The 13,990-nt window shown below is 36.6% G+C and overlaps 2 protein-coding genes across 2 annotated transcripts in view; both read right to left on the bottom strand.

Moving 5' to 3' along the window:
• LOC104790183 (aspartyl protease family protein 2-like) lies at positions 9,198-10,963 on the bottom strand. The gene has a single exon (XM_010515885.2). The coding sequence runs from the start codon at positions 10,734-10,736 to the stop codon at positions 9,372-9,374; it is 1,365 nt and encodes a 454-aa protein (XP_010514187.1). The 5' UTR covers positions 10,737-10,963; the 3' UTR covers positions 9,198-9,371.
• LOC104790181 (protein CHUP1, chloroplastic-like) overlaps positions 11,781-13,990 on the bottom strand; it is a gene marked incomplete in the record, with an annotated part of 5,012 nt that continues 2,802 nt past the window's right edge. Inside the window, 6 exon segments of the mRNA XM_010515882.2 lie at positions 11,781-12,025; positions 12,135-12,278; positions 12,384-12,495; positions 12,570-12,751; positions 12,839-12,970; positions 13,049-13,990. Coding sequence (XP_010514184.1) covers positions 11,897-12,025; positions 12,135-12,278; positions 12,384-12,495; positions 12,570-12,751; positions 12,839-12,970; positions 13,049-13,990 — 1,641 coding nt within the window.

Raw genomic sequence — 13,990 nt, 5'->3', positions numbered from 1 at the left:
ATATAGCCAGAGGTTGACCTTTTACACGTGAATATGTGACTACACACAACAGATTTGTGCAAAGGTCTTCACGACCACATCATTACATATGTATGTGTATATACATACACACATACGTAATTCAAGGGTCTTAAAGCATGTGTGAAATAGATCATGATTGATTACAAAAGTGTTCTTCCGTTTTTAGGTTTCATGTAATTTTGTGTGATGTGTGTGTGATTACTGGCCTATTTGTATCCCATGATTGGGAGTAAGGTCGAACTCTTGTACCAGGGAAAGCAACAAGACTAACTTAACAATCTCTCTAAGAGGTTTTCATTTTGGCAATATTTATGTAACTTAAGCAGAGAACAAGTGATATAATTAGAGAAAACAAAGTGTCCACTAGTTTTTTGCTGTAATTTTTAATTAATAAACAAAATTGGAGTACAAATTGATTTCTGGGAATTTCGACGTGCATCTATATATAGTAGTGTACAGCAATAATAAGAATTATCAAGTTATCTTATTTCGATCAGGTAACTAGTAGATTATCATTACCTGGTTAATTACTCATTAAAAATCAATGGAACGCATGTTTTGTAATATTATAGCAAAGTTTCTTTTTGACCACATTTTATGAAAACCTAATCTCAATGAAGTGGTGGCATAGAACATCATGAATTGTATGAATTAATGTATAACGTAACATGCCGGGGATTTTATAATTGTATGAAATGTTTAATACGAGAATATATATGACTAATTAACTACACATTCGCTAGCTGACATCCATTATTATTATCTGTAAGTGAAACAAAACTAAACACAAATAACTTTAGTAATTAACTGTTATGCGAGAAGGAGCTTGTGGAATAAATTACAGTATGACTGAATTTTTTTGGAAAATAAGTCATGGTGACATATATAAATATAATATTAATTAATCCATAACTAAGTTTAACCATAATTAAGGTCCATAACTTAATCATTAGATGTTTACCAGTATCCGTCGTTCAAACACCATATTAATATTTCATTCATCATCCATAATAATAAAGCATGCACATAATTGTGTTTGGTCTATGATCCGAAGAAGTAGACAATTTTAAACATTAGTGCACGAAATGTTGTTTTCCAAAATGAATATAAAGATGCAATATTGCAAATATGAAACGGTGACGTGTGATGAGGTAGGTCTTATGGAAGCAAATATGAAATATTGTATAAATTAGTCTTCTTGTATATGGAAGTGCTTGCCCATGTGTGTGTTTGTGATCTTTTATTGTGTAATTTTTGATTTATAGATAAAATAAATAAAAATGTGTAAGCATATATATAAGAAATAAGTAAGCATCACTTTGTGGTCACACGCATGGGTTGTCTCTGGTCCCTTTGCGTTTCCTTTTTTCACATTTGTGGCCATTTGTAGCCTTCTTATGTCACCCCTTTACATATATATTATATACACACATGTATGAGTGTGTTTGCACTTTCTTAATATTTTAAGGTTTTTTAAAGTGAATATAAATTCTTTAATAGAACAAAAGTTTGGTTACGATTTGTGAACATTATCCCGGGCGGTGGGTGCTCTTTTAGGGCTTTGATAATCATGACGCCATGCTTACTCCACTCATTTTACGTCTTCGAATTACATATCATATTCATAATTCATTATACAACTTAACATGTTGCAATTAATTGTCTTGTTCACTAAGAGAAATAGTTTTTATAGAGAAGTTAACTCAAACAACATACATTATACATGTTTACAACTTTCTAATCTATAAAACTTTGGTATGTCTCTAAATTTTAACTCTTAATCTAAAAGCACTACTATCATGTTGACCGAATCTACCACTAGACCAAATTTCTTAATACGAAATATTCTTCGTAGCTATTAATTGCATAAGATATGGTACGATGTCTATCTCTAACGTTATAAAATATATCAATGTAAATATTATATATCAGTGCTCTAAAAAATTCATTTAAGTCTATATGTCGGCCAAAGGAAACAAAGTTTCGACATAAAATTATCAAAGTATACTGTAAATGTGGCTGCCCATAAAAAAGAAGATTATACACACACATATATATATATATATATAGTATAATATAGCTGAGATTTTTTGAGCTCTAGAATAACAATCGAAATTTTGAAGAGTCGCGTATTCTTATCATATAATTCGTTTGTTAAAATCAAATAATTCGTACTGTTAAATTTTAAGAATTTTTAACTGTAAAAATTAATTGTTAGCAAGTAGATTAATCTGTTATATATATTTGTGTTCGTTTTCTACATAGTATGTGAAATCCTAACATACTCTAGTGAAATAATTATTTATTCATCTCTGATGGAATCTCGCTGATTTTTGGATCGGTTATATTTGTTACTAGACTCTCATTAATATTGTATCATAGATCATGAGATTCCAAGTTAAAATTGATTAGTAATGAATAGAGTGATTTCTATCTTTAATGTAGTATTTTTAAATTTTGACACTCAAACATGTTTCTTAATTCGGTTTGGCCCCAATAATACAAATTGTTGTTTGACAATTTTTGTTTTCCTTTTCAAATTTCTCATGTTTCTGGAAAGGCTTTAGTTGGACTTACTGTGTCACTTGTGGATTTGTAATAAGAACACTTTTTTCATTATAAGCAGTTGTTTGGGCTTATGTCATATTCGGCCAATTAGTCATTTTGGGCTAATATGTCATTTTCTGAGTCGCGTAGGTCGATGCATTATACCTGTGTTACAGTTCTTTTTCCCGTTAATTGCATATGTTTTCTGTTTAGGACCTTACTTGAACAAGATACTTCAACTAGTTTACTAGTACATTTTCCAGAATTAACAGTCGGTGGCTGTGAACAAAATAAAAACTAATAATTGTACTTTAGACTGTTGCGTCTTCTTTATTTATTTAATTAGTATCCGGACTCGGAGTATAAGAAAGACAAAGAGTATCTTATAATTTTTAGATAATGCATTGTTAAGAGAAGTTACTGCAGCATAGATGTAAGTTTTTGGAAAAACATAATTGATTTACAAAATCTTTTGCTTTTAATTTGTTTAACAGAGTCCAGGGCCAAAAAACTTATATAACAAAGAGAAGAAAAAAAATAAAAATGAAATAATATGAAAATGAAAAACACAATAATCATCTTTTAAACAAAATAAATAAATTACTGTCTTTTACATTGTTTTTTTTTTGTCTAACCTTATTCAAATAAGTTGCATATATACAATATCATCTATATAGTTTAAAATTAGTGTACAAAATCTTCATTTTAGATTTTCGAATACAGTATCTAAAACTATCTTATAATTCTTAGCATATTAAACTACATGGCTGATTACTAAAAAATCCTCATATTTCTTACTATAAGATATTATAATAATCATATCATTTATTTACATCAAATTAGAAAACTAGGGGTAATTTACTTTTTCTTTTAAAAATAATTGTTTCCAAGCATTTAACTGAAAATAACATTTCAACAAGTTTATCGTATTAATAACCAAACATATATGAAAAAATGTTTTGCTCAAAAAAAAAATTGAAATATTATAATAAAACAATTCATTTTTATTCTATTTTTTCACACATGCTCTCTAGTTACAGTGATACTCTTTTAAAATATAGATAATTTTTGTTGACATATATCCAGTCTCTAGGGCGATTTTTTGTGCGATTGAAAGTTATTACCCGGAGGATCTTATCTCCTTGCCGAAGTGTCTTTTCAGAGTGTTTTTGTAGTTTTGGGACAATGAATTTGCTTGGTTTCTTTCTGCCTAAACGGTTTTATGGCAGTTTTTCGATTCCGTTTATCACGTTGGATAACCGTCTTGAGAAACCGCCATGGCCTCAACAGTATAAAACCCCCTTTCCCGGCAATTCTTCTCTATCCATTATGTCTTCACTTTTCCTGACTCCGTTCCTTGATACTTACTTAGTCACTATGAGTGATTACATCAAAAAATCTCTCCAAGATCTGGATTTGGGGATTACGGATGCCCCTGTTCTGCTACCCCCTCAATTCATCGCAAAGGCTATGACTGCGAATCGATTCTCTCTTGTGGTTCGAACAGTGAATCCTAGGAAACAAAATTTGCGGGCTTTGATTGATCATATGACACGGATTTGGGGTTTCAAAGGCTCGGTGATTGGTCGTATCATGGGGGCTCACAAAGCTCTGTTTGTGTTCCAGTCTAAAGAATCCCTGAATATGGTGTTGCGCCGTGGCCCTTGGTCTTTTAATGAGTGGATGTTGTCGGTTCATCGTTGGCACCCACACATCACAGATGAGACCTTGAAGACAATCCCCTTCTGGGTGCAAATTAGGGGTATCCCCCTCCTCTACCTTTTGAATGACATGGCCAGGTATGTTGGTGAACAGTTAGGGCCTGTGGATATTGTTGATTTCGATGAAAATGCCCATTTGGTAGAATTTGTAAGGGTTAGTATAGAGTGGAATGTGGATTGGCCCTTACGCTTTCAATAAAATTTCCAATTTACTGTGGGTGATAACACTATCATTAAGTACCGGTTCGAAAGACTTAGGAAATTCTGTTCAAAGTGTGGCTCACTGAAACATGATGTTGCTGAGTGTGGTGCAAATGATGAGGAAGCAGATATGCACCATGATGTACCACCACATGATGAGAACCATGATGGTGTTCCCCCGGGTGATCAAGATGGTACGTCTGAAGCCAATACCTTGCAGACCATTGATCCTTTTGAAACAATACCAGGCCTGAAATGCCACTACTCTACCCCGGGTGCGGGTCCTAGTTCTGCTCCAAGTTCTTCACCAAGTGTTTTCGAGGATACCGACTCAACTACAGAACGTCTACGTTATTTACACACAAAGTTTACCAAGGAATTCATAGACACCTTCTCACCCGTTCATGAAAACAGAGGTTCGTTCAGAATAACTGAACCTGGGAGCGCAAAGCGTAAACGTGTGGATGTGGAAGCTTTCTACCAACAGTGGGAGGCGGCTGAAGATCAGGCGGTCTTGAGCCAGATCCGAAAGAAGGAGAGGGTCGAGTCAGAAGGTTCGTGCTCTGCAACCAACAAAATAGACAGAGGCGCGGGGGGCCCGGTACCCCCACTGTTTCCATGACGATCATCTCATGGAATTGTCAGGGTTTTGGTACATCAAATACTCAAAATCGTTTACATAGGCTCTGTTGTATTTTTAAACCTAATATTATCTTTCTAGTATAAACTCTAAATAAGTGTGCTAAGGTGAGTGACTTTGCTCATTCTCTAGGATATCAAAATGTAATTACTGTCCCTCCTGTTGGTAGGAGTGGTGGTCTTGCTTTACTTTGGAAAAACAATGTTTCAGTGTCCCTGAACTTTAAGGATGCTAGAATCATTGATGTAAACGTTAAGTATTATAATTTTCAGTTTTATTTGTCCTGTGTTTATGGTCATCCAATCCAAGACCAACGTCACCATCTTTGGAATCGTGTAAAACAAATTTCTTTAACCAGAGATGGTCCTTGGGTATTGGTTGGAGACTTTAATGAAATTTTCTCAAACAATGAGAAATTGGGTGGTCCTATCCGAGCTGAGTGGACCTTTCGAAACTTTAGACATCTTATGTCTTTTTGTGATCTCTCGGATATAAAATCAACTGGTGATAGGTTCTCCTGGGTTAGAGAACGACACTCTTTTACGGTTAAATGTTGCCTTGACAGAGTTCTAGTCAATGAATGGAGTGCCACTTTCCCAAATAGTGAATCAGACTTTCTGGACTTCAATGGTTCTGATCATAGATCGGTTCTACTATGGTTTGGGGTTCATGATCCAAAATATCGTAAACCTTTTCGCTTTGATAAAAGATTATTAGATGTGGCAAGTTTCAAGGATTATGTAAGAGAAGGTTGGAATGGTTGCAAGAGTCAACGAAATCATACCATTATTGACCAGATCAGGCAGTGTCGTACTTATATGGCACGTTGTAAGCGCAATCACAAGCTAAACTCTACAAAACAGATAGATGCTCTTCAATTTCGTCTTAACAGAGCAATGTCTAGTCTATATCGTCCAGACAGAGACCTTATCCCACAGCTGAGACAAGAGCTAGCAGTTGCATACAAGAACGAGGAAATCTACTGGAAACAGAAAAGTAGAAATTTGTGGCTACAAGCTGGAGACCGCAACACAAAATTTTTCCATGCTACAACAAAGAACCATTTCGCACAAAATTATATAACTTCAATTAAGGGCGATCAGGGTAATTCCTACTGTGGTGATACTGTTATTGGCAATCATGCTGTTGATTTCTTTCAAAATCTGTACACTTCAACTGGTCACCAAGTTACACCGATGGACTTCGCTGACTTCGCACCTACTGTCACTCAAACGATCAATGATGAACTAACAAAGCCCTTTCTATTATTGGTGATGATAAGGCGCCTGGTCCGGATGGACTAAAGGCCAGATTTTATAAAGAATGTTGGGATATTGTAGGCCATGATATAACCAACGAGGTTAAAGAGTTCTTTGCTACATCTACCATGAAATCAGATCTAAATAACACCAACATATGTATGATACCTAAAATTCCTGAACCGGTTACACTTTCCGACTATCGTCTTATTGGTCTTTGCAATGTAATTTACAAGATCATTTCTAAGTGTCCGGTAAATCGGTTAAAAGGCCATTTAGACACAATTGTATCAAGCTCTCAGGCTGCTTTTATTCCAGGTCGTATGGTAACTGATAATATCTTAATAGCACACGAACTCATGCATTCTCTCAAAGCAAGAAAACGAGTCTCTCAAACATATATGGCGATTAAAACCGATGTTAGTAAGGCTTACGATCGTGTAAAATAGAATTTTTTGGAAACAACGATGAGGTTGTTTGGTTTCTCCAACACTTGGATCACTTGGATCATGGCCACTGTTCGTACGGTGGAATATGCAGTCCTTATAAATGGTACTCCATATGGTAAGGTGATTCCTACCTGTGGGATAAGACAGGGAGACCCGTTATCACCGTACTTGTTTATCCTCTGTGCTGATATTCTTAGTCATCTCATCAATTCTCAAGTTGCGTCTGGACATTTGCAAGAGATAAAGATTGGCAATAGAGTTCCTCCTATCACTCATTTGCAATTCGCAGATGATAGTTTATTATTTTGTAGAGCAAACAACCGTAATTGTCAAGCCTTTGATGTCTATGAATACTATTCAGGACAAATAATTAACACATCAAAGTCTCTTATCATGTTTGGATCGCGTGTGTATGGACATCGCCAAGTTTCAATGCAGCAAATTTTGAAAATTTTTAATAAAGGAGGTGGTGGAAGTACCTTGGTCTATCAGAACAATTTGGTAGCAAAAAGAAAGAAATGTTTGAATATATTGTCAATCAAGTTCGACAACGTACTTCTAACTGGAGTGGAAAATTCCTATCACCAGCAGGGAAGGAAGTTTTACTAAAATCTGTAGCAGCTGCAATGCATGTTTATGCAATGTCATGCTTTAAACTTCCACTTGGTCTAATATCAGAGTTGGAGTCCTTATTGATGATTTGTTGGTGGAAGAAGAACACATCTACAAGAGGTATCTCGCGGATTGCTTGGAAAAGACTGCAATTTTCTAAGAAAGAAGGTGGTTTGGGCTTTAGAGATTTAGAGAAGTTTAACGATGCTTTATTGGCGAAACAAGCTTGGAGGATACTGAAATATCCTAATAGTTTGTTTGCTAAAGTTATGAAAGCAAGATACTTTTCTGATGATTCAATATTAGATGCTACACCAAAAAAATCTCAGTTTTATGGTTGGTCGTCTATACTTACTGGTCTTGATTTGCTCAAAAAAGGTGTACGATATGTGGTTGGAGATGGTTCATCAATTCGTGTAAATATTGATAATGTTATAGCTGACCATCCCCCACGCCCAGCTTGTTCTACTGATCCTTAACTACGATGCACTCTGTATGCATTTATTCAATTACATGGCTCTATTAAATCTTGGAATACTTTCACTACGACCAATCTTCTGGAACAAAAGGACTATGATTCTTTAAAGCAAATTTACATTCTTCAATCCGAAATGATAGATAAGATCATTTGGCACTACAATTCCTCAGGTGAATACTCTGTTCGATCTGGCTATTGGCTTGCTACACATGACCCTACAAATATGACACCTGCTCCAAATATTCCTCATGGTTCTGTTGAGGTTAAAAACAAAATTTGGGCTCTAAATATCTTACCAAAAATAAAGCACTTTCTTTGGAACGGTTTGTCAAAATCAATAGGAACAACAACTAGACTAATCTCTCGTGGTGTTGCCATCGATAAAACTTGTCAACGATGTAAACAGTCTGACGAAACGATAAACCATACTTTATTTATTTGTCCCTCGACACAGCTAATCTGGAATATGGCAAATCTACATCTGCAGAGTTCTTTTCATAACACAGACCTTGAAGTAAATGTCTCAGATTTGCACAGAATAAACAAGGATGTTTCTTTGCCTATGGAAAAAAGGCTATTACTCTTATGGTTAATTTGGAACATTTGGAAATGTCGCAACAACTTTATCTTCAATAACATGACTGAGGATCCCCAACAGACCTTTACACAAACCAAAGCTGATGTAACTGAATTGATATTGTCTATGGAATCACAGAAGAGTCAGATGCTCCCTGCCTTCAATCTCCGATCAACATCAATTGGGCAAGGCCTACACAACTGATGGTTAAATGCAACTTTGATGTTAGTTACACAACTAACTCCAAGAAAACAATAGGAGGATGGATAGTTCGTTATCATTTAGGAAAAGAATTATTCTGGGATTCAAGTCTACTAAAGAAGAATGCAAATAATCCTTTAGAGAGTGAAGCAGAGGCGTTATTGCTCTCAATGCACCAATCTTTAAACAATGGCTTTACAAATGTTTGATTTGAAGGATATAGTAAAACCTTAATCGATTGTCTAAATGGATCTTTGGTAAATATTTCTATATATAGCTAATTCAAAATATTAAGTCATGTTCCAAACAGTTTACTAAGGTTCATTTTTCCTTTATTTATCGTTCAAACAATGAGATAGCACATTTATTAGCAAAACAAGATTGTAATAATCTAGATTTCTGATCAGATTGTAAAAATCCACGGTTGATGGAATCTTTGTATTTTGATAAATTTTATTCTGAATAATTTTTTTTGCTGAAAAAAAAATATATATAGAAATCGAAATTTTACAAACTCCCAAAAATATTTTTTTATTTCTATTTTCGGTAACAGTGAACCGTCACCCAAATTTCGTACTTCCAAAAGAACACCAAAAAAACGCAACAATAAAAAAAAGAATCTTTAAGCGATCGAAACAGCATATCCCGGTGAGAAAAAAAATTAATCACGGTAAAGCACAACCACGGCGAGAAAAACCTAACCGTGATCTATCTCTATCGAATTCAAACAAGAAACCTTGCTGCATCAAATTCCCGATCACCGAGAATCCAACTTTTGGATTCACCGATTGAATCGCCAGACACTGAACCTCCTCCTCCGTCTCGATAAAGTAATTCCTCGGCGGCGGAACGAACACCGCACCGCCGGAAAATTCGAATTTCAACCTCGGCAATAACTTCTCCGGTTTCGAAACGCCAGAGACGTTTAAACACAGATCAAATCCGGGAGTCAGTTCATCCGCGTTAGGGAGCTTGATCCGTCGTCGAATCGCCGCTAAAACCAATCGATACGCCGGATCGGCTAAAAACGCTAAGGTTGTCCCGGAATCCACGACGGTTCCGCCGTTACCTGAACTGTCGATCTCCCAAATCGAAGGATCGATTCGTAGCTTCGCACCGTTGACGGAGACGGATCTCAATTTAACGTAGTAAAACGTCGGAGAGAACGTATTCGTTAGCAACGGGGTGAAGAGAAGCTTCGAAACGGCGTTGATTTGTTCTCCTCCTCTTCCGCCGCCGTCACCGATGATGAGGTAACTTGTAGGGGGCGGAGAGAGAGTATAATCCATTAAGCAATAAGAAAACTTGTTACCAAAACGACGACCCAACTGAGAAGCAAAAGAAATTGGCCCACGGCCCAAGCCCATTACTCCATGGGCTCCATTAAAGCTAGTACCCGATACAGATTGACCCGAGATCCGAAACCCGCATCCGAAAGCGACGTTTTTAAGTTTCGCCTCTTTACCAGAGCTTGTCTTCAACGACGTCGTTTCTCTACCGAATAAACCTGAAGTTAATGAACCGTCTGCGTAGCCATACTCATAATGACACGTGGAATGGATCCGGGTATGGTTACATTTCGGAGCCCGACCAGGTTGAGGCACTAAACGGCAAACCGGGTCGTAGCAATGAGCGGGAGAAAACGTTGAGGAGTGGCGAGGGAAGAAGACGGTGGCCGGAGAATGATGTGAACAGTTCCGACAAGCTGAGCATTTCACCCAAACGAGATCGCTTCCTGTATCGGCGATTAGAAGTAACGACTGAGGCGGTTGTCCGATTCGAAGATCCACAAAGTATTGACCCGACCCGGAAGATGCGCCGGAGACCACCGGAGATTTAATGAACGGGATGGGTTTACGGCGGAGAGAGAGGAAATGGAGACGGCGAGTGTCTAGAGCCAAAGCTTGCGTCGGAGAAGGAAACGGAGATTTGCGTAACAACGGAAGCTTTAAGTACTTGCCGTCGTTACTCACGGCGGCGAGATTCGCCGTCGGGAGGAGGAAGAGAGAGAGGAAGATAAGAGGAAACATTGTGAGAGACAGAGAGAGAGAGAGTGAGAAGGGTTTTGTTTGTGTTATTTTGTGTCATATGTTATGAAGAAGAAGAAGAAGAAGAAGAAGAAGACCGTATAAAAATACGGTATTTTTGTACGTATTTTGTCAGGTTGTGGTCGAAATATAGTTTAAATACAAGTACATTGTAACGTGAAGACTGAAAGATATCTCTGTTTTTGGGGGGTATCATCAAGCTTTGGCTTTTGCAATAAAAACTCTTAGCTGTCTAAATGTGTTTTTGTTTTGTTTCTTTGTTCCTTTCACTTTAGTCTTTATACATTTTTTAAATCATTGATTCGATTGATAATATCTATAACACAAATTTTTGTAGTTTTTTTTTTACGTTTGTTTTTTGTTCATTTTTGTTTTAGTTTGTAATTTGTAGAGGAGTGTTATTAATGCCAAAAATGGTTGTTTTCTAGTGTGATAATCTTAGATCCGTGAATTTATTTCATTTATAAGAGGGTCGGTTTATTTATATAGATTGTATTATTATGATAATAAATTTGTAATTATACGAATACAATAATAATAATAAATGTAGATCTTGTTTGGACGTGAAAAGTACTATACCCAAGAAATGGACCCTGTTTGTTAGGTGGTGGCAGAAATACTTTTAATTTCCAAATATATATAAAACATGAATATTATTTCTTTATACGATTGCATAAAATTACAAAATAAAAAATGAAACTCGTCCTTGTTTTCATTTGCTGTAAATCTAGTAAACCATTATTAGTTTTTTGTTTTGTACTTTTTATTCATACATGGGAAAATAAAAGTTTTGCCAAAAATATTGATAAATTGAAAATGATAAAAACATTAAAGAGTGAAGAAGATTCGGGCGATACTTTTGCATGGCTGCACATGATATGAAACATGTGACTTTTAAGACAAACCACAATTATTTTATCTTTTCTTTCAGTAGTTTGGGAGATTACAAATTTATTGCGAATTTATTATAATCTAAAGCTATATAGTAAATAAATAACCAAAATTAAAAAAAAAAATTCCAAAACCTAAAACAATAAAAAATGTATTTCTTACAATAATCTATAAAAATCACTGTACTATAAATCAAGTATGTGTGATACAATGATACAAAGAGACATAGAAGAAAAAGAAAGTAATAAAACTCAGTTTACAGATTCTTCCTCATTGTTATTATTATTATTGTTGTTGTTGTCTCCTCCACTCTCAGTTTTGGCTCTGCTTCTAAGCTCTTCAAATGCTTTCATGCTTTCTGCATCAAACCCTCCAGCAAACTGCATAATAAACATTGTCAGTTAATATAATACATCAAACACTTGAGAATAACTGGTCATTTTAATTTGGTTACTTTGTGTTCTGATCTGAGTTTAGTTTTGTTTATACCTGATGGACTCTAAAAGCGAAACGAACACCTTGGAGAAGCAAGAACTCTCTGTTTGGATCTTTATCCGAACCACTCACTGAATCAAGCTCATAAGCTACTCGTTTCATGTACTTCTTCGCGAGCTGAACTGACGAAAGCTTGATCTGTGTTGTGTGATGAAACATAAACAGAAACAAAACAGAGCATTTTCAAGATTGTTTAACAAGGATTTCGCAATCGAAAGGAAAGAAATAACAAATGTTTTTTACCTTCCCAACAACGCCAGTATCAGATAACCAATCAACTGGAATTCCGAATTCTTTATACCGTGAAACCGCCATGTCTCTTGTACGTAAAAGCGCATATACACTTTGTTCAACCCTGTGATAACACAGACATTTAGTAAAGAAAGATTTAGTGTGAATTACTCTGTTTTAGGGGTGCAAGTTACTTACTTCTCTAGCAACTTGTACATCTTCTTCAAAGCAGGTTCACAAGGGAGATTAGGATCATCGACAAAGGAAGTAACTTGCTTCTCCAATTTCATGAGATCTTGATATTCAAAAGCTGCTTCCCGTAGTGCATCAGCTTTACCTTCTGGCCAGTCAAAGTGTTTAAGAACTGCCCTTTCATCAACCTACTCAAAAAATACAGCAAATGATCCGTGAGTAAAAAGAACCAAAGTAACGGTTAGAAAGTAATATTGAACAGAGGAGTTACTGACCAAGAAGGAGAGCTCTTCATCTAGCCAGCTAACGAAAGCCAAGAGATCTTCTATACTGGTGAAAGAAGAAGCTCGGACTTCAGTTGCTAACGACTGAACAAAGTCCCCTTGTGTCTCCACATCCGCTTTTACCTGTAATCAAGTTTTAAAAATTGTTTCTTTGTTTGAAATACAATTGCAGCAAACATTATACTGAAAGTGCGAACTTACTGCTAAGAGGAATGTTGATCGATTCTCGATTTCCCCAATCATATTGTTCCTAGCTGCTGATGAATTACCAGTTCCTGAAGAGACCAAAGAAGTTGCCCCTTCTTTCTTCGATTCACGTTTCATCAATGACTGATAAAACTCAACAAGCTCAGGAGCTCGGTGAACTTTGCTCCCGCCTCCTGCTCCTTTTCCAAGTGCTCCAGGAGGCGGCGGTGGTGGCGGCGGTCCACCACCAGGTGGAGGAGGAGGCCCACCGCCTGGTGGTGGAGGAGGTGGCGGTGGACCACCACCTGGTAAAGGAGGTCTAGCACAGGGTAAAGTGCTATTTTTACCATCTCCAGTTGATCTTGGAGGCGGGCGAGGTACTCTAGGAGGTCGTTTCTCAATGTCTACAAGCTTCATTTTGGTTACGGCTTGAGCGTTTTCGCTGGTTTTACCTTCGTTAGACTGATCATTAGATTGATTAGACTGATCACCTGTGATCACCAAGGGAACCACAACCTTTTTCTCCTTTAGTTGAGCAAGTTTAGGAGGCAAAGCCACATTACCACCAAATCTCTCTGCTCTCGCTTGATCAGCTTTATGCTTAATGTGCTTCTCCCTTTCAACCGCCAACTTATGCCTGTCTTTGTACGCGGGATACTTCTCATCCAAAACATTGTCAACTGATTTAGACATCACTTGGAACGATGATGCAACTGAATTCAAAGTCTCACCAGGAGAAGAAGCTTGTTGTTGTGTTCTGATTCTTGGAAGATTCGGTGTTTCAGGGGTACCAGGAGCTGTTTCTTGATCCACTTGACCAAATGTTGTTATGGCTACTGATTCACCTGCGTTTCTAATCATCAAAGATTCTAAAGGACCTCTCTGTTTATTCATGCTCGAGCTAAGTCTTCCCGGTGATCCTCCATAGAATGATCTTGAAGGTGATGACTGAACGCT

Source organism: Camelina sativa, chromosome 6 (assembly GCF_000633955.1).
Source record: "Camelina sativa cultivar DH55 chromosome 6, Cs, whole genome shotgun sequence".
NCBI lineage: Eukaryota > Viridiplantae > Streptophyta > Magnoliopsida > Brassicales > Brassicaceae > Camelina > Camelina sativa.
This window is presented reverse-complemented; position numbering and strand designations above follow the sequence as displayed.

What these genes read in the sequence shown, in the direction of transcription:
- LOC104790183 (XM_010515885.2), bottom strand. Translation starts at nt 10,736, where the DNA reads ATGTTTCCTCTTATCTTCCTCTCTCTCTTCCTCCTCCCGACGGCGAAT.